We start from the raw sequence: 22,025 nt of genomic DNA, 5'->3' as shown, positions 1-22,025 counted from the left end.
AATAAATCTGCACACAGCAGAGTGACCAAACACATATAAGATGCACTTCATCCATACCCTCTTCCATACTCACATTATATAAACAGTGCACCCTGTGGCCACACTGCACACCTTCTCACTGCACCATCTCCTGCTGCACACCTAATACTGTTGCATGTTGCAACTATCACCACAACTATGGAACGCAAAATAAACGCTTTTCAACTCTATTTTGCTGCTGTAGCACGTCTACAATGTGCTCCACACCCATTCTCCAAAGATCCCCACCCTGTGCCTGATGCACTGTCAAACCTGCATTGCTGCAGTGGGTGTGCTCCTTGCAAACATTCCCCGCACTGTGACGCACTGCTACACTGATACAAAAGGGTAGGGTGGCCCATAGAGTGTCAGTGTGGATTCAGGGTAAACATAGAATAAACAAAATAGCACAATCCACACTATGGTCAGACATAAAAATTACTGTCCTTGTTTTTTGCTAATATATAGAGTCACAGGTAAGAAAACATCAAAGATACGTCTGGAAAGATATCGACCATTTATTAATGAAAAAAATAAAATAAAGGAATTCAAAACAGTAAATTAAACAAAACTTGGTAATAAATTCTTCAAACACAGTAAGAAATACATTTCTCTAAAAAATGAGAAACGAATACAAAGACCATATCATAATCAACAATAAATATCAAAGACGTTACAAAGAAGAAAAAAATGAAAACAAGTATGGATACAGAGATTGCTCTACAATAGACTTAGTATATTTGTTCATAAACTTTGCTAAAGCTTGTCTGTTCCTAGCGGGTGCTCTATTTTTGTATGTATTATGATCACTATATGATCATGTTTTGTAATCTGCCAACGTGCCGGGTTTTAAGCAAAAAAATATTTTTTCAGTGTTGCTAATCTGAAAGATTCAAATAGACAAATACTGAAGGCACGTTTCGGCTATCGCCATGTTGGTTGTCATGAATTTCGAAGCCTTCCTCAGGGCAAGACGGACCAGAGGTTTACTTAGTTGCAGGGTTAGGGAAATGACTTGTATTTCCTGTGAACGCGTCTGTTTCCTTGGGGTACACCAGTCTCGGGCCGGTATCTCGACCGGGGGTGGTGTAAGTTGCAAGAGGAGGATGTCCTGTCTTAAGAGAAGGGACGTGTGGCACTCTAGCACTCAGCTATGGGTTTTCCTCGTAGCTGGAGACGGGAGGAAATGCTGAGTGTTGGTTTCAAGCTGCAAACCTGAAAGTGACAGGTCACAGTTGCAGGGTGAGCAGGAAGGGTCTGCACAGGATCAGGCACGTAATAAAGCCGAGCTGAAGAAAGGAAGCTGCTGCCAGTAGTCGTTTGGTCACAGATCACGGAGGAGCTGTTCAATGGAGGCACTGCTACTCTTGAGCTAGGTTCGAGCTATAAGCAATCAAATAAAAAATAAAAAAACTACTCCCGGGCCAGGGCTCCCATCATCACTCACAAGCAGCATGTCCACACAACCTTTGCCTGAAGGCACATTAAAGGACACGTGAGGTCAGCGAGAGGGAGAAAGTGATTGATAAGTGCTGTGAAGCATTTAGGGAAATGAGACGCTGTCTTCAGCTGAAGCAGATGAGCCAGAGGCCAAGCCTAACATCCGGAAGATGACACTGTTCAATTGAGTATATATCGCTTGTGGTTTGCAGATATTTGAGTGTTAGGGTGAGTGAATCAGTATCACAGACATTCACAATTCAGTGGTCGTTCTTATGTTCCCAAAATGCCCCTTGATTTTATGGAAATCACCAGGAAACCACATTTATGCTATTTGCCCCTCCCCTTTCTCAGGGGTAATTTATTCACAGAATGAAGGTGATGTCCACACGGATTGAATTGTTTATATACTGAGGGTGATTCATTTACATACCCCACAGCGATTCTCTTACAATATGCAGAAAAGATGCAAACCATGAGACCATGCAGAGTGACCCAAAGTACACATTTGAAGGGTGTCAGAGTGCATCATTTAGGTCAGTTGGTATCTCTTCAGGCCACGGCCATCAACATTTAGGCAGTGCCCAACTATGAGGACACACCCAGTTGCTAGACCCGCCCCTCGATTTTGCATCCGACTTTAAACACTATAAATAGCAGCTTTAAAATGTTGACATTGAAAATAACTAATTTGATCATCTTTAGAATTACACATATTACACCCAATCATTTGTGATCTTACCTGCTGTGAAGGTGTGTAGATGGGCAGCTGTATTTCATCACACTCATACTTTGAGACAAAGTTTGCATTCAGCAAATATTTCAAAGTGTGTTCTACATGACCATGTACTCTTCCGACTATGGCAGGTCGATGCTTCTTCAGGTAAATGGGCGCTTCTGAAAGTTCCTCTAACTCCGGCAAACGTGCTTGCACCGGTTGACGCCCAGCCCCTTCCTCTCCCAGGGCAGCAACCAGAAGTCCATAGACCTGATCACCTTTGCACCAGAGAATGTCCAGGAGTCCTCGGGCCAGGCTGGGCAGGCTGCGTCCTCGAACGTTCACGCTTTCATAATCTTCCCAGGACAACACGTCCCACGAAAGCAAATAATCGAGGACACTTTCAAAATTCTCCACCGATCCGCCAGCCAGCGCAGCCACCAGCCGGCTCCTGTGGGCCTTGTGGAGCTCCTGCGCACACATGCCACGGCATACCGAGATGCAGGAGACCACCGATGCCGCAGATCAAGAGGGCACACTAGTGAGGAAGCAGAGAACGGGTTACTCGTGCACTGCTTTTGATGCTTGAAGAAGGAAGCAAGGGCATATTACATTTTCACATAAGATATATTCGTGATAAGTACAGCGAGGCAATTCATTTTTTAAAAACGTTTCTGCTCAAGAAATAATCTATTTTCTTTCCCAGACTGTTAAAAATGCAGGTTTGGAGTTAACGAGCAAGGAGTTTGAACACCTGTGGCAAGTAGCTGGCGGTTAGAAACATCGTTTTTTGTGTGGTCTGCCAAGTCTGAACGACGAGGACGCGGAGGGGAAGTCCACGCTGTCAACATTACAGAAAACCCGTATTAATCATAACGGTTTCATTCTCCTGCTAACTCTTGCGACATGGGCGCGCGCGCGGCGTGTGCCGGAATGGGCGGAGGAAAAGGGAGCGTGTGCGTGTGGGGTACGGGGACTCTGCCTACAGGTGGGTGGGTAGATCAAAATAGTGCGTCACAAAACGTATAGGTTCCGATTTGTAATCCATGAATGGTGCCCTTGTGCACTGAAATACTAGGACTGAGGCTCCCGTTAAGTGTGTTTGTCTGCAGCTGGTAGTGTGCATGGCAGCGGGTCTTAGAACATTCTCAAATGTATCTGGTGTGTTCAACTTCCCCACGCCCTAGAAAAACATCGCAAGTGGGGTCGGTACCCATTTGCAAGAATTCCTTTTACAAAAGTGCCTTCTCAAAACCTTCAACAGGTTACACAGCTAAACCCGGCAATTTTCCAGCACCAGAAAATAGAAGCACACAATGTAAAACCAGTACTTTTAGACCACCAGTATTGCCATCCCTCTGAATACTATTAAGCATTATTAAGCAATGCCCAACTATAGAGCACAACCCAGCTTTGTATCTAAATGCCAGAATGATAAAAACCATGTTAAAATGTTGGGATTACATGGCATCTTCCCCAATTAAACCTGGTGTTATGCTAAGGGCAATTATGGACAATCGAATAAGGGCAATTCGGAGTTTCTGACACAACCAGCAAGGATAGGGAGGTGGGTGTCCTGAGGAAGGGGCGTCATGTGGCACGTGCCATGGAAATAATGCTATCACCCAGGGGCGTTGCTAGGGGGGGATAAGGGGGCTATAGCCCCTGATCTTTTGGTTGTAGCCCCTAATAGAATCTCAGGAGCTACAGCCAAAAGATTAGCTAGCCCCCAGTCCCAACAGTTCCGACATCAGCTTAGCCCCGGGTCTTTTCCAGACCTAGCAACTCCCCTGCTATCACCTTCAGAGTCAGAGAAGAACTAGTTATTGCGATGCGCTGGATTCCAATACACAGTGCTCTAGGGCATTGCAATACGTAGTCCGGACTTTGCCGCATCCCCTTGAATGTAATTAATGGGAAACTAAGCCACTACCACAAGCACAACTGAGCGCTTATGAATGGAAAGCGTGTGACACAGTGAACAACAAGATACCATTCGTATTAAGGTGGACAATGAAGGAGACATGTTCTGGGGCACTACCACGCCCTTTGGCTTGAATGTCATTACTTCAAAGGAGGAAACCCTCCCACAGTCCTCACAGCAGTAGCATCTAGACCAACATTTATTTGGACCTAAAGTAACAAAATGAAAAGCAATCCAGGAGGAACCCCTTCTTTTGCCCTAGTTGCCTACCCAATCCATGTCCTACCGCTTCCAACCTCTACGCAGGACTCAAAAACACCATAGGTCCCTGTATGCTAATCACACCTTTTCCCGGGCAAACAGAGGCACCGCACCATCCTTTGTGACTGGGGACGGCTGCTTTTGCTATGTTGTCCCAATTTATCAATAAACAGGCAAATGTACTCCCACTTTCGCTGCAGGGAAGTGTTCAACCTTTTAGAGGGCGAACAATCTGGGTACCTCTAGCTGGGACAGCAGACACCTACGTAACAGTGTGAAGATAAGAGGCAACAATGATCCCAGGGGTTGTTACGAGGCACCTCTATTCAGCAGACACTAACAGGCTTATCAAATACACATAGAAACACTTGCTGGGGGGAAGGGGACTGAGTAGGCCTATGTCAAAAGTTGTAACAGGGACAAAGGGTCAACAGATCTTAAACCTGCCAGGAGATTTAAGATCCGTTGACCCTTTGTAGTTGTAATTTGTAACTCGCAACCGGGCAAAATAAACTGCATTTGGATGCAGGCCATTATTATTAGATTTGTATAGGGCACAACTCGCCCGTAGCAGGGCCATCTTAAGCACTTTGGGGGCCCGGGGCACGGACACCTCTGGGGCCCCCCTCCAACAGACCAAAGGAATTAAGGGATATAGAATATCTAGTGCCCCGCACCCCATGTGACGATAACAACCCATAGCTTGATACGCTGCCTCACAGAGATCAAAATAAGCACGGCAATCTCCCTTTCACATACCTTACCCTCTTCACTCATGGTGTAACAGTATATGATGAGGGTAAACATTTCATCAATTGCAGCCATGTGGAAGGTATACTGGACATAGTATAGCTGCAGGACACACATTTTATGACAAAGGTACACGTAATCCAGAATAGTCAAAAGACTCAGATTAGCTGCCTCAGAGACAGCAAAAGTGCTCAAGTATGGATACAAGCGACCAATGGGAAGCAAGGATAAAACTCCACATACCATAGCACAGAGAGTGGATGACGATTTGAAGATACCAGGAAGGTGTCTGTATCCCGACAGACTGAGATTAGAAGTGGTACATGGTTTTCAAGCACTGTTGCCATTCGAGAGCAAAGAACCAGGAGGCTATGGTGTGTAATATATCAATGCTCACTATCATTATAGAGGCAGCAACGGTATATATAGCCAGTGAAACCATGAGTGAGTCTTTTTTAAAGATCATACCATAAGAACAAAATCACTCTGAAGGGCTGACAATTTGGAAAGGTTTAGGGACTTGCGATTTTGACAGGTGAGGAAATACAAGATTAAATGAGATACCCAGGATCACACATTGATTAAGAGGTGAAGCTGGGATTCGTACCCACTCTGCAATTTCTGCTCTTTACCAATTTCTTTTCTAGTTTTTACCCTGAACTAAAATACTCCCATTTTACAGAACTGACTTTGAAAATATGAAAATCACATAACCTGATATAAACATTTTAAAAAACAAAATGTTATAGAAACATATTATGCAAAAAGGGAATGATTCTAGCTTCATTGTCTCCACCATCAAGGAAAGTATATAAATACCAGCATACTAATGGTTGTGATCTTAAAAGATTTCAGATAGGTTTCTCTTTTGTATTTTAAAGCTTTAAACACATCCCAAACACAGGGTTGGGCAATGGTATTTAAGAACACGCAGAAAAACCTTTGGACTGTGCAAAAAAAACGTTTTGATGTCAAATAAGCAGACCTTAAAATATGCTTATAAGAAGCCTGCAATATCTGGTCTGCTCTCTTCTGTCTGGAACTCCTTCTACTCAAATGGCCTACATGATAGGACAGATCAGGTAATTGGCCAAACAATACCACCAGTATGTGAGAAGCAAACCTTTTCATAGAAGTCAGTACAGTACTGTCAGTGATATAAGATTTGTCCAGGATCACTGTATCGGCTGCTGGTAAAGTCAGGGTCCAAGCATGAATGCTTTGGTTGCCTAATCTGGAATTTGGATACATAAACACCTCTAAAACTGTATTGTCATCATTGGAGGTGTCTGCCTAGGTTTTACAACTTCCCATTTAAACGAACCAATTTCTAGACCTTCATCATACTGACGCTATGTTAGTTTCTATAGTAACCGCTATCTGGTGCAAGTACATTGGTGATGATAAAACCTGGAGTGCTATAAAACAAAGTAGATATACATGCAGGCTTAACAACTTCATGCATTCGAAACGCTGAGTCAGCCTTGCTGGAATTTGGTATTGCAATTTTGCATTTGAACGCATATCTATTCCATGAGTGCTTAACACACTGAGCTATCCCCTGAACCATCGCAGCACTCAAATGTGTCAACATGTATTTCAACTTTCAATATAATCCGCACAGAAATGTGAGAATTCTACAGGTGTTGTTCCATGCAAACTATGTATACCACAGTGAACATAGCATTACAGGATGAAAAGATCAGAATAAAATGTGCATCTCAACAACAGACAGAAAATATGTTTAGCCTTAGCAGCACACCATAGAAAATCCTGATGTGTGATACTTAATTTTGTTGATTTAGGGAAACTGACCTTTTAAAATAAGGCTGCTTCTTCGGGCCCCCTCCAGGGTGGGGGCCCGGGGCAAGTGCCCCTTTTGCCCTCCCATAAAGACGTCTCTGGCCCGTAGGCCTCAGTGCGCAAAAGTACCAAAGTATACACATTTAGAAATGGCAGTAAGTAAACATTAAAGAAGGGTTGATAGCTGTGGATCAAACGGATAGTTGTATGTATTAATCCTTGGAATTGAACAAAATGGGTTTTTGTTGCTTTTTTAAAAGCTGATCCTTTTGGGATAATCTTTATTTGTCACTGGACAGAGTTCCAAAGGTTGGGTGCACAGACATCAAAACAAGTGCCTCCAAATGTTTTCAAATTAAAACTAGGTACTATCAGATTCCCATGAGAACTAGATCGAAGAAGGCATATATTTACAGTTTTGATTATACATTGTTTTAGATATACAGGTGCAGTACCATATAAACACTTATGTGTAGGTGTAAAAATGTTATGGTTAATACACTGTTGTACTGGCAGTTGTAAAGGAAGAGCGAACCAGTTTAGCAAAAAACTAAAATATCAGTGAAGTGAGGGTATGTCATTAGTGTATATATGTTTTTAGAGCTTTGTGGAATACGGATAAGGAAGTAATATTTCTCACCTCGAGGGGAAATGAATTCCACAGTCGAGTGCCGTGAACAGAGAAACTCTTATCCCGTCTTTGGACACACCAGCAGCATGGTATCTTCAGTGGTTTTGTTTTTTATCCACTGACCTGAGAGATCTCATTAGTTGGTAATATGAAATTCTATTTGCAAAATATGTCAGAGCAAGTCCATTCACACATTTAAACATTGGGCATAAGATTTTTAACTCAATTGTTTGACTCCCAGCCAGCATAGGGACTATCGATAGCTTGATAATGGGGTACATTTCGAGATCTTAAAAATCAGCCTAACGGCTGCATTTTGTGCTACCTGCAGTCATTGTTGCTGGTATGCCTATTAAAGTGGCGTTACCATGATCTAATTTGGAGTTTACCATACAGCCTACAACTACTGGTACATCAGTTGATGTCAAAAACGGTAGAACTGACTGACATAGCCAAAGAGTATAGTATATTGACTGAACAATAGAGCCAATTTGATAATTGCAGCTCATGTCAGACTGCCAGAAGCATCCAAGATTCTTAATGCTATCGGCATAGGTAGATGGCAGTCCAAACGGATTGGGGGGGAGGAGGGACTGCTGCAGGATTTTTCATTAGGCATTTCGGTCCTAGCAAAATGATATCTTTTTTGTAGGATTTAATTGAAATCTGTGTACCCATAGTGTAATCTTCTCGATACCTTGTATAATATTGTCAAGGGGCACGCTAGGGTCCTCAATCCGTAAGTACAGCTGTGTAACATCTGCGTAAGAAGGATATTACAGATTAAATGTAAAGAAGATTTTCATGAAGGGTTGCATGTAAATATTAAAAAGAAAGAGGACAGTGAGTAGCCTTGTGGAATGTCAAAAGGTACAGAGGTTTCATAGGATGCGAAATTGCCCAAGTGAACTTTTTGTCGAAGATCTGTCAGAAAAGAGCAAAATCAAGATAATGCTTGGGTTGATGCTCCTGTCACCAGAGCCAGCCTCGAGAGGAGGGTGTCAACATCCACTGTGTCGAAAGCTGTTGAGAGGTCTAACATGATCAACAATGTCTGTAAACCCTCATCTGAGTTTTTCAGCGCATCGTCCCATACCGCAACCAGTGCAGTTTCAGTACCATGAAATGGATAATATCCAGATTGAAATTTCTCTCAAATTTGGTACTTATCTACATGTGACTGTAGCTGGGAGGACACAGCCTTGCTTGATATTTCAGGCAATAACCTACAATTAAACTGCTTTGGTCAAGTGGTACAATAGGTCTTGAAGGAAGTAGGTGGCCACAACCTTTTAAACGATCTGGTGGTCATCTGACGGGAGGCATCCTTGATGCTGATTTACCCTATCAGATGAAAAGGGAGTCAAATAATCCAAGTTCTACTCCTGGCAGAGAGGCTGGAAGTTGCTGACCTTTTGGGAGGCGATGGAGGCTCCCAGTGACTTAGTCTGGCGGAGCAGGGTGTGGCTGATAGGCTCTTGTAAAACATTGTCAACTTTCTCACTGCAAGGGTGACTATAAAAAGCTTAGACCCGACATGCCTGCAACAAGGATGCTGGCTGTGTTTGGGTCTCAGCATTAGGTTAAAGTACTGAAGGGATGAACCAAAAGAGAAGCCAATGGTGAAATAACAAAGACACCATGGATATTTATCGAATATCTACAACGCCTTGACTTGTTGGGAGCATGTGTGGCAGAACACGCGGGGCTGCTGAGGATTTGTATTAAAGATTGCATTGCTAGAAGCTCAGGATGTAAGCTGTGTAATGTTTAGGTATGTACATATCAGCCCTACCCATGTCTTTACAAGAATTTAACGAATGCTCTGTGTGTACACTCCAATGTATTGCTTCGAAACAAGGGGCAGAGAGGGTTACCCTGTCCACTGCATGATACCACAAATCATTCAATGTTTCTTACAGATACTCTTAGCATGTTGCACTTAATGAAATCTAAACTGCTGATCGCAAAAACACCACTCATCATTCCTTGTTCTTATAGCGACTCTCCATTAAGGTTTGGGGCTTCCTCTAATAGTAGCATGCTATCAACCATAGAGCTACTTTTTAATTCTGCTTTGTAAGATCTAACAGGGTAACTTTTCCCCAGAGGTTGTAATTTATGTTCTCTGCCCTCACTACCATCAGTAGAAAATACATGTTAAAATATTTGAACCCCCACGAAAAGCCAGAATATGATTGTTGGAAATTCTTGAGCCAGTGCTTCTTACCAGCAACAGTAGGAATTTCTCACAGTATAGGTAAATTCCAAAATTATTTGGCTCATCTGCGACATTACAGAAGGGACCAGCTATAAGTGAAATCAGTCTTCTCCATGACTTCAAATGGGAGGAGGCTAGGTCGAACATCTAAATGATGGTCCCTCTTCGTAGGAACTTCACCACAGGCATGTTTGGCCATATAAGTGAAGTGCAACCCAAGACACTGGACACAGCAAGTCTCACAATCACATCTATGTAGACCACTTCATTGGAAAAACAAAAGGTGGTGGATGAAAATATTTGAGTCAATTGCTCCCAACTACTGAAGTTCAACTCCTTAACTTTACCCCCTTGTTTCAGAGTTCCCTGAAGAAGTGACTCATATGTAATTCAATCCATTTTGGGTAGTGCCCATGGGGGCCGTGCCAGCAACATAGGGGCAGCAGCATGGGGCAGTACAAGGCCACATGTACACTTAGCTGAAAAGATCACCATCTCAGGAGGTCAATGCAACAGCAAATAAACCGAAGCAATTGTGGTGGAGAGCGGATTGAGATCTCAGCCTTGAGAAATACTGAGAAGGTCGAAACACACGTCGGCTGTTTAGGGATATACTTATTGTGTTCAATTTCAATTAGGTAGTATAGTATAGTAGTAGTATAGTATAGTATAGTAGTAGTATAGTATAGTATAGTAGTCAGTTATTGTTATTATTTGTATTTAAATACAGTGTCATTGAAATCTCAATTTTGAGTAAACGTCCTCATTGATGGAATCAAATGGGTGAGCGCATATTTCTGGTTACCTATGTGTATTGTGTCCAATGTGATACAGATTTAGGGTACGGCCTATGTTAACCAGAACTGAAGCTATCCACTATTATAATTCGTGAACCATATTGCAGAGCCTAAGCGCACACAAATCCGGATTTTTAAAATGCACTTTCAATTATCGGATCAATTGGGCTGCTCAGGACTTTAACACAACAAGGAAGAAAGGAGTACACTCCGGTTTCAATTTTTAGAATACTGCTGTCGGGCATTCATGCTACCTTTGTATTTGAGTGAATAAAAGTGAGTGGAAAAATAAGGCTCGTGGTCTGTTCCTGGATTTCAATGTTTGACCTCATCAAGTTGACAGATCTGGTGAGGTAACCCCAGTGCCAGTTTCACAGATGGTCTTCACAGTTTGAAGACTGAACACACTCAGCAGGAATTTAATTGCACACAGAGTATTACAGTGATTGGGTATACGTTTTCAAACGGTGTCCAGTTAAAGTTTTGAAAACAAAAGGATCGAATGCAAAAGGTGAGAGTGCATTCGACCGAAAACCAAAGGATCGACATTTTTGTTAAAATGTATTTTTTTTTGCTCTAGTTTAGCTTTAAAAGGGTGTTTTTACACCAAAAACAGGAGTTTAGGGGGGTACCCCCCCAAAAAAAAAAAAAAATGCGATCCTTTTTTTCGGTCGAATTGACTCGACCCTTTTGTCATTCGATCCTTTTGATTCGGTACTATGACCTATAACCTTTTCACACTACATCACCAAGAAGAACTTAATAGCCACGGATACACTTTATTTCCAGGCACAGGTTTCATAGTGACACTCTTTGTGTTACCATTTCTTCACATCTGCAGAAGACGGACCCAAATACACAGAGTGACTGGGCTATACTCTACGTCTGCCAAATGCAAAGCAGAAGAAAAAGTTTAAAATCCTCTGTAGTGGTCTGGCAACGGCTTTGAAGTAAGTTGCCTGTGCGCCCCCTCACGCTTGGGGCAGCTTATGCTGGCATTATTTTATGGGGCACAAAATGTTCTTCCCTGCAACGGGCATCAGCCACTGGAATAGTCTGCCCTCTGACCTTCAAACTATTCCCACATCCTTGCTCTTTCTCAAGCACCGAAAATCATGAATGGTGTAAGAAGACTTGTGCCCATCCTTCCCCCCCTTAAACTGTGCCGTCCCGCTTGTCTCACATGCCTGTCTTTTTGATTATTTCTCTCCTTACAATTGTTTTGTATAGTATTCTGTTCTCTTCTATTCTGACTGCTGGTTTTAGACCCCGGGCCCAAGGTCACCCATTTTATTTAGAAAGCTAGTCGGATATAAATGTTTGTCCAGATGTAGGAATAAAGTAATAGTAGAAGGAAACATATTGTTCTATTATTTTGCTGAGCACATAGATTTTTCTAACTCTCCTTAGTTTCTTTGCAGCAATGCAAAGTGTACTTCATTTGTGCTAGGTTTTATCTTATTGACAGGACTAGTTTGCAGGTTCTACAGGATTGTATACAAACCGTAAGAGCGAGTGAAACTTTCTGTGAGTGGATTAATTTCAAGAGGAATGGATTGATGCCGTGTGGCAAGCAATATTTTGGTGATCTGGTGGCCATCCAATGCATAGAAGTGAAGCCGAAGTCGTAGTTTTAATTTTAGGCCCTGCAGTGCGGTTCACTTCAGGCCTGGGAAGTACCATAGTGTGCAGGGCATAATTATACCCTGTTCCAAGAAGTTGTCTCTCTTGCATTGTTCAGCAACTGTATGCCACAGTCAAAAGACAAAGCTAAGCTAAAAGTGGTAGGTAGCAGTGTCCAGAATTCAGACCGACACGATGGGACCTGTAGGCCTTCACAGTATATTAGGCAAGACCACTCAATATCTTTGGCCCCTCCGGTTGACACATGACCTTCAAGACAAAGCAGCAAAATAATGCCACACGTGTTTCTGGTCAATTTGTGGTATGTTGATTTTGCACACAAACAATTCTTACCTGTGCATTCTAATGTTCTGTTTTACCTTCTACAGGTTGTTGGGCATTTTTAAAATAGGGCCTCATCAGGAGTTGGGCGGTATGCTGGCAGTAAATGCGCCGGGATAGCTCCCAACGCTATTAACTTAACAGCAACACAGTCCGGTGCAATTTGCGCTGGATCCTGCTTTGCGGTACCGTATGGGGTACCTTCTTAGAGGTACTCTGCCTTTCCCGTCCATCCCACAAAAGCTCACTGTCTCCCAAGCTCTGGTTCTTTCCAGACTGGATTACTGTAACTGCCTCTTTCTGAATCTACCTGCCTCCACTCTCCGCCCTCTACAACTAATCCAGAACAGGACTGCAAGACTTGTCCTTGGCCTCAAGCCCTCAGATCGATCGTATCTCTCCAGACTTGCAATCCCTTCATTGGCTCCCAGTGGATGCAAGGATTAAATTGAAAACCCTCTGCATTGTCCACAAGGCTTTCTGGGGCCTGGGTCCAAAATACCTTCAACTATCCCTCTGGAAATACCTCCACTCTGAAGCCCTTCGCTCCTCTACTTCTAACTCCCTCAGGGTTAGTCGTTTTGCAAATAAACGACTTGGGGGTAGATCCCTGTCTTCGGCTGGTGCCTCCCTTTGGAACAGCCTCCCGGACACCTTGAAACTTGAGGAAAAACATCTTTGGTTCCGGAAAATTCTCAAGACCTTCCTCTTTGCCTCTGCCTTTGCCCCCCTTCTCCCCTCTTGATCTGTTTCTTCTCTTGACATCGGGCACCTTGCCACCCTCTTTTCTTTCGGGCCCAGGCACCTTGCTCACCCTGCCACCCTCCTCCACTGCCTTGAGGCTACCATCTGCACTAGGGTTCTGTAGCTGTACCCATACAGTTCCCCTCCCACGTTTCCTCTGCACTTATCAGATATACCTTTCTGACTTTCACCTGCCACTTGGTGGCTGCACTACCATGGTTTATCGCCCTTGTGTTTTATTTATTCTATTTAATATTTATTTATGTTTTCTCTCCTCTGCCTCGCACTTTTCACTCCACCCCCCTTTCCATGCACTTTTCCCCCATTTTCCTTTTCCATGCACTTGCGCTTTCTTAATTGTTACTGGGTCTAGTAAGATCGCTGTTTTTCTGTCTTTTCTCCCTTGTTTCCCCTCCCTTTTTGCCTGGTCGCGCTCTGAAACACTTGTGTACGAGCACGATATAAATAAAATATCATTTAATTTCATTTAATTTTCGTCGCTATTACCACTGCCAGTAATAGCGCCAGCAAAAAAATTGACGGAAAGCTGGAGATTTACCTCCAGCATTAAGCTGGAGACTCGGGATCGGTAATACAGCGGTAATAGCGTTATTGCTGCATTTTTACCACTCTCCCCAACCCGTAATGCGGCCCATAGTTTCCATTCAGTAAAATAGTTCTAATGGTCAGAAATTGTTTTTCCATATATGGCTCATACTTTTTTTTAAGAATCAACGTGCGACAGTGGTAGTAAGCCACTGAGCAGTGACCTTGCAAGCCCTTCTTATCATTATTGATCTATCCCCTTTCCTCGTCTCAGGACAAAATCAACGAGAGTGACTCATCTCCACACAACCACACTAGCCCTTCAAAATTGTTGTATTGTTCTACTTCGATTTCACACTGTGCATTGGGGAGGATCAGTTTTGTTTGGTTGCCTTTATGTAGCCACTGATAGGGGATGAACAGGAGATGTGTTGTACTATGGTCAGGAATCAACAGGCCAGAAACTCAGCAGCAACGATGAAGAGCAGTACATGTGCAGTGCAGGTCCACCCTGTCACTGGATGCATGCACATTCTGCAGCAGTCATGTTACAGGAAAGAGCATAGGGGCCATTACACAAAGGGAAAGGCTCAGGAAAACATGTCGGTCACAACAGAAAGGCAACTCAGTGGGCAGGGTTTGTGAAACGTATAAACCTCAAATTATTTTAGTACTACTAGAGCAAAACACTTAATTCCTGCTTAGCCTGGGCCTGGCACAGAGGCAAATGTCAACTAACACTGAAATCACTGTTGCACACGCTGTCTTAGTGTGCCATGATGATCCTGACACCTGAGACAGCAAAGCAGTGCCTGCTGCCTTATACTGCTATGGCGACACTAGTAGACCAGAGTGTCATGATGCCAATGTAATGCAGTACTCAATCAATGCCGTAACCATGGTCCAGATTCTTGGGCATAAGGGTGATCTGGGTAAATACCTAGAACCTTTATTAAGGTGATCCATTGCCTGTCCCCCATTAATATTCAATTGTGTGGGCCGAGTGCGGAAGCCGAGTGTGGTCTGCAGTGCGTCGGAGTGCTAGGAGGTGCCAAGACCAATGTGGTAAACCTACAATCTTACTCTGAATAAAGTGCATCAACTAAGCCATTCAATCGCCTCTGGGCTTTCCCGCTCCCATTAAAGCGGCACTACACCGAACTCTGCTTTACTTATTCTTTATTTTACCATCTCCTATTGGCCCTGTACAGTCCCTCTTCTCAAAACACTTTAGGGGTCTTTTGAAAGACCGCCTCTTGAATTACGTCCTTTGGTTGTTATTTTTTTAAGACTAACGTCTCCTCACATGTGTTCCCCGAGCATGCCGAAACGGGGTGGTGGCGAGGCTTCGGAAACACTGAAGGTCTATTACTTGTGCAGTGGTGCCCTAACAGATGATCTGAGAGCACCCAAATTGGATGTCTTCGGACAAGTGGGGGAGCGTGCTGTCGAGTCACTCACAGAAAGCGAAGGAGCAAATCGCTTGACAAACGTGACAATGGTGCAGGTGCACAGGACCATGGACAAACAGGAGCATACTTTTATGTTGGATTTAAATGAGTGATCACTGCCTCACACTCTAAATAACTCCACACTAGAATTAAAGGCAACATTGCTTGGTGGTCTTGCATGCAAGGTAACCATGAGGAACATACAAAAGAAAATAAATGGCTGTTTTAAGGCAAGGAAGTGCTGGAGTCAGAGTGACGTCCATCTGTTGGAGACATTTACCAACTCTAGCTTGCCACCGCAAGGTGAGGCAATGACTGGTGACCCATAGCGACATCTGTCCGGCCAGATCTTGGGTCTTCAGAGAAGCCCAGCCCCTCTGACTATGACCATGCCAAGCAATAATTCAAGCTCTTCATATGTCCCTCCAACTCAATCGCCGATGTCGCCAATGGTGGAGCGTCCCCAGAGGGATATTGGCTCACTCCACAAGACTGAAACCGCAGCAACTTTGACCGCTTTGAACTTTGTTCTGACAGCGTTGGTAAACATCTTTGTATTGTTGAGAAGCGAAGTACAGGTTCAATCGGGTATCTTGCTGGAATTGTCCAAAGAGGCGATCAACATCAAATTAGCATTGGTGGGCTTGAAGACTGCAATAAATACATCAATATTAGATGCAATAAAAGATCTAAAGACCGCTTCTGTGAGACAGGAAAGTAAGATTGGTGATCTGCAAAAGGGCATTGTTGCAGCCAAAGAAATGGACAAGTATCTAAAGTTTGCAGGGTGGTGTATATATCGGACTTAGGCAGCCCCAGCAATGGTCCCAACTGAAGATGAAAGGAGTTGTTATCCTACATCTAAATTGGACAATACTCCCCTCTCTGAATCCGTTTTGGAGGAGTTCAGAAGACTTGAATATGCTGCCAATGATTCATTGGTATGTGAAGGATCAATTTCTGACCTGATGGAGCTGGTGGAGTTGAATCCCCCTGAGGCAGCATTGCCCCAAGAAATTGGGCGAAGGGGGTGGAAGAGTCGAAAAGGGAATAGGAGGAAAAACAAAAAGGAGGCTGCAAATCAAAGTGACTCGCTATCTGTCTCCAACCAGGTCCCTAAATTCAAGAATCGAAAGGCTAAAAAAATAAAGGACTCCACTAAAACCAAATTTCTGCAAGGCATATCGACTCCAACTGCCAATCGACATCGAAGTCCACAGAGAACAGTGCCTCTCACCAAGAACGGGGAGCAGCAAACATCTTTTGTGGAAGACCAAAGGGTCCAGAAAAAGAACGCTTCAACGCAAATTGGTATAATATCAAACAAAGTCTCAACTACTAAAATGCCTGCGTGATCTCAAACATCAATCAGCGATTAAAGAACAATTACATCCCCTAAATGGGAGCACATATTTAATAGGGGAAAACAAAATAATTCCATGGGAAATCTGCCAACATTTGTTAATAGTATAGGAAAAAGGACTTGTGGCCTTCGGGGAACAAGGAGAACCCCATAGAGAAAGTGAGCACGACAACATCGAGCACACAAACTGAGGCAGCGTCTGATTTGAAAAGATTTGAGCCGATCTTTTATAGAAGCAAAAAATATACAGTGCTGGACCCAGTAAAGGATTCAGTAAACAATCAAAAAGGCCCTACTATGGAATCAGGAAACTCATCTACAGACCATAAGATTATCCCAGAATTAACCTCAATGGCAACTACAAAAGTGTGACACCTCGGATGGCTCTGGAGAGTAAATATGACAGCTTCCTAGATGGAGAGGGTCAGGAGAAGTTAGTGTTCCTAACAGCAATCTCACCCCATCAACATCAGATCAATCCTTTGCTATATCAAGGGTATGGCTGAAGATGGAGAAGAGAGGTGGTGACACAAGGGCTCTCAATCGCAGTAGAATCTTATCGGTTCTGAAGAAGATTCCAATGTTATATTTGTTTTCCTCGACAGACATGGAATATGTTTGTTTTCCACATGAACATTGTGCCTATATCACGGAACTGGGTTTGAAATCACACCATGGGGTGGATGCTCTATTGGTGGCTAATGTGGACCTTAAAAGCATTGGTCTTGAAATCTATTCAGTTTAATTAAGAAGGATGATAAGAAAGGGATGTAAAAAAGTACAGTCCTGATCGAAAATACCCAGTGCCTCTCTCGGCAACGTTGTTAACATCTTCGCTACCATTAGTTTAGGAAGGAAATGTCTCGATAGATGTCAAAAATAAAATGTGGTCCATGCTGCCTGATATAATTGGTCAAGTTGTCGAGAAGTTAAGTGCATCTGAAAATGTATTTTAGTGAAACAGGACTTTAAAGTGCTGACTGGAATACGTGGGGTCCACTTCTTTTGCCACAGCGGGGATGAGAGATTATATATTTGGCAAATACAACCTTATACTGTTCCAGGAGACCTGGCTCACACAGAGACTAGATTTGGACGGGTTTATAAATGTCGAGCAGTCAGCTACGGTCATTCGGTCGGTGGCTTACTTATAGCCATTAGACCATCGATAAACTCTCATTTAGAACTTATACCAACTTCAACAAATGGCCTCATTGGCGCTCTAGTTACATTAAGAGGATTTGATTCATTTAGAATGATTGTGGCATTAAATGTTTATTGGAACCTAGCTTTTTCCACTCTAACCTACTATCTTGAATTCCCATCCGAACTGTTGTTAAGGATTAAAATTCAATATGGTTCAATGGGAATCATATTGGCTGGTGACTTAAATTCCCATTGTATTAGCTCTTCAAGACCGGGCAGAGATTCATTATTTAAACAGCCTAAAGCCAATGGTGAGAGATGGCTATCCTTTTTACAAGCTGGGATTTAATAATGGCCAATGGCAACACACATGGTGACATCCCTCCAGTTTTTACCTGGTCCTGTGGTAGCACAGGAACAACCATAGACTATTTAATTCTCTCTCAGAATTTATTTGCCAAGTGCATTTATCTCCAGGTGTGCACCAAGGGCTCTAGCGACCATGAAATTTGACAGGATTCCTTGCTCTAACGCAAGGGGAAGGCGAGGGAGTTTTTGACACACAAGAAAGAGTGAACCAATCCAGAAATAGAGTGGTTAAATTCGGACAAAATGGAACACGCTTAAATACCAAATGTCAAGAAGGAATCTCACCCAGGCCAAGGAACGAGTTCAAAATGAAAGTCCAATAGGATGTCCAGATTGAAACTGTATTAAAAAAGAAAATAAGAAAAACCCCTGGTGGAACCCCACCAGCCTTCCCTGAGCACTAGAATTGAATGGCAATCATTACTTCATCACAAATGAAAGAGGGTGGGGATGTAGACTTTTTTTGAAATCCGTGGTATTCATGTTGCTTAAGATCAAAATAGAATCGCTATTACTAAAATGAGTTACCAATGTATGGTCTGTGATGCACGATTGCGTTACTTCCCATCTGTCATTTGGGCCCCTAGGAAACATTTTACAGAAATCGCTAGAGTTATTAGAATCCAGACCAGAAAGGATAATGCTTCAATTATGGTTAGTATCTTCTCTTTTTCCGTTTCAGCAGTTCCCTGTAGTCTTGCCGGCCATGTTCAACTGTCTTGTGGGCTTTCATCATGATAAATTAAATAGTTGTGTCTTGCTCTTCGTACATTCACCATCAAACTAAGAACTGTTTTTTTAATAGGAGTTTTAGAGTTTTGACTTTGTAATTGGTTTAGTCACTACAGGGTATATAATATCCTTAAAGGCCTTGTAGGGGTCACTAACGCATATCTATGGGAGCGAGCAATTGAGAAAATAACACCTGCTGTGCTGTAGAATGGGTAGCATTTGAGCATATTGTGGCAGAAAAGCTTTGTCAGTCGTTCAAACCTTGACACTGAATAGGTCTGTTATTTGAGCTGCTTAAACAGGAGGCATTGTGGTTCTTCAGATCTAGCTAATGTCGATTGTCACAGACGGCCTCAAGAAAACACGTAGACGACAGTTCAAAGGTTTTAATTAAAGGGTTTGAGTATGGTCTCACTAAGGGCTGTCACTTTCCCTCTCGTCTCCTGTGGGCTCTGCCTTCACTACCTCAGACATCACTAAATACCAAAGTATTCACTAGAGTTCGGTAACCACTACAATCTCAAATCAGGCGGGCTACTGGTCAGAGCACAAAGGCAACCACATTCTCTCCCTTTCTCTGTACAGGATCTTCTAGGTGGGCCGTAATCGGGGATCCTACAAGAATAGTCTTAAGAACGTCACCCAGGTCTCACTCACACAGATGCCTTCGAATCACCCAGGTCACACTCATTCTTTACCTCTAATTCTCTTTTGCTCTTCTCCCCAATGTTCTTTACTTCCTTTCTCTTCCTCCTGCCTTCACCCCTTCTCTTCCCACCAACTCTGCTCATCCTGTCCCTCTGATGTTCCTCTCTCGTCCACTGCTTACTTCTACCTACAACTATACTCTCCACTCTACAGTCCCACTACCCTCTCCTCCCAGTACTCCCCTCCTTCTCTCACAGTCACCCTCCTTTCACTCTTTCATTGACCTTTCTCACTCAGCCTCACTTACTCCTCTACACTCCCACTTAAAGTCTCTCTTACTCATTTTACTTACCATACAGGCATTTTCACATCCAAGTACGAATTTCTCTCACCAACCAATGCCTCACCTTGCACACAATCTCTGTAATCTTCCTTCACACTTCACTGCACTGTCCTTCTTGCGCATGATCTCTTAGTCGGACTCCTTCCTAAACCTCAGCAATTCAACCCACACTGCCCAGCTCTGTGCATCCACTTTTATTTGAGCTTGTGAATTGCCAGTCTGCAGTGAGTGATGCTCCATTGGCTTGCTGTTCACCACCAGCCCTCTCGTTGGTGAGTTGTGCATTCCATCCATTGCAGAAAGGATTCCTGGGCCCTGTACTCCTTGAACAGAAGCAAAAAACCACGGGCGAGAATGGGGCATGGCAGGTATGATACAAGCAAAAGTGGCACCCAAAGCAATCAATTGGGCTCCACCCTGTAAACCCTCTGCTAGATCACCCAGCAAAGGCGTGTCACCTTCTCCATGGTACAGAACTCTCTCTGCAGGACTAGCAGGGCAAACCACACCAAGGTGCCAATTACTGGGGACCTTTAGATGTAGGCAGATGAAGGGGGCAGACTCAGAGTAGCAAAGGAGATATCTACAGTACACAGTGGTATCCCACAGCATCTATCTTAGAGTTTCCTAGATTTCCAAAATGTCCACTCCCCTCCCATTTCCTGCAGACAAAGCCCTCCGAGCATCACCAGGTACGACATTTCTGAAAAAGCTCAGCCAGGACTGGACACCTTACAGAGGGGAAGAATAAACAACAACCACTGTGGCCTTTTGCTTCCCCTTAGTTGATTCATCTTTGGAGTCTGGAAGAAAAATGTTGCACCTTGAACTCTGTTAGGAGTACAGTCTGCCTCAAAATCATCTTCCTTAGAGATGAGAACAGAGTTCCAAGGAAGAGTAAAGCTCTTCTCCTTAACGATTCCAAGGGAATAGTTTGGGTGAACTGCTAGCTGGTCAAGACCTAGCACCTCTGAGACCACTGGCAACCAGGACCTGCTCACTGGAGGTGACAGAACCCTGTAAGTTCTCTCTAAGAACCTCATTGCTGGGAAGTTCAGACAAAAGGGCTTACCTTTTCCCTGGAGACCCTCGTCGGGGTCCCTCAGCACCCAGAAGTCAAGCTCCAGCCATGACACTGTTTTCCAGCTTGTAACTGTTTTCAAGCTAGCTCAACCGCTTCAAGATGCTTTGAGTCATTGCAAGCACCCCGAGCTGCCTTTGGCAATTGCCACGTTTTGATCCGCTGTTGGGCTGCTGACTCTACCCCTCTCCACCTGTGTTGAAGCATTTGAGTCAATCGCTGTTGAAGAACTGCATTGACTTGTGGATCCCCTTCAAGCCAATTTGAGACACTGAGTCGACCCATTGCCACTTGGTTTCTTTATCCAAATTTGACCCGATGACAGCTACCGGACTGCACCGTATCATGGGGACCCTCTCAAGACAATTTAACTGCCTAGACGCCAGCGAGCCATTTGGAATCAAAATGTCCCTATGCCGACTCAACCCATTTGAATTTCCTAGAAGCCTGGCTAGATGCTGTTGAGACCCAAGGACACACAATTGACAATACTTTAAATGGTTCTGTCCCTCTGGCATGCCTTAAAGGGCCCTAGTGACTTGTAAGAACGCACCTATATTTTCCAAGGACATTTCTGTTAACTTTGACAAGTGCTGCTGAAATAATTCCCTGTGCACCTATGTCTTCAAACCCATAGTTCCCCTTTATTCTAAGTCTGGATTCTTTGAGCTTTTTTTTTTTTTTTCGATTTATTTTGTTCAGAAAAGAAAATCTGAAAAATGTATCGAACAATTTGACGCTTCTTCTTTATCTTTATCTTTATCTTTGTCTTTGTTTCCTTCTGTCGTTATTTCTTTGTCTCTATTTCTCGCCTCGGATGTAGGAACCCTGGCTATGTGGCCCTGTTCAAAGTGTACGTGCACAGAGTTGTTAGATATTGTTTGTTGGTTGTTTATTCGTTTGTCCTTGGGACTGAAGTCTCCCTATCCTCTGTGCCCGAATCTTCTACTACACTTAGAGTCACTGTTGCAGGGCTTTCTCTTAGCTGCTTAAAAGTTGCCTCGATTAAGTTCGCCATGGCCATCGACCACCTTGTAGATTCTCCCGAAATCAGTCTATTCCATATATCTATTT

At 43.4% G+C, this 22,025-nt stretch overlaps 1 protein-coding gene across 4 annotated transcripts in view; it reads right to left on the bottom strand.

Annotated features, from left to right (window-relative positions):
* The window catches only part of NOD2 (nucleotide binding oligomerization domain containing 2), a 561,668-nt gene that overhangs the window by 397,593 nt on the left and 142,050 nt on the right, over positions 1–22,025 (bottom strand). For all 4 annotated transcript variants that reach the window (XM_069639465.1, XM_069639468.1, XM_069639461.1 and 1 more), the window contains exon 2: positions 2,201–2,714. In XM_069639465.1, the coding sequence (XP_069495566.1) occupies positions 2,201–2,659 (459 nt within the window). In that variant the 5' untranslated portion in view covers positions 2,660–2,714. The remainder of the gene's footprint in view (positions 1–2,200; positions 2,715–22,025) is intronic.

The sequence above is a fragment of the Ambystoma mexicanum genome, chromosome 1q, assembly GCF_040938575.1.
Source record: "Ambystoma mexicanum isolate Mex_15411 chromosome 1q, UKY_AmexF1_1, whole genome shotgun sequence".
Taxonomy (NCBI): domain Eukaryota; kingdom Metazoa; phylum Chordata; class Amphibia; order Caudata; family Ambystomatidae; genus Ambystoma; species Ambystoma mexicanum.
The sequence above is the reverse complement of the archived record's forward strand: the minus strand, read 5'-3'. Positions and strand labels throughout refer to the sequence as shown.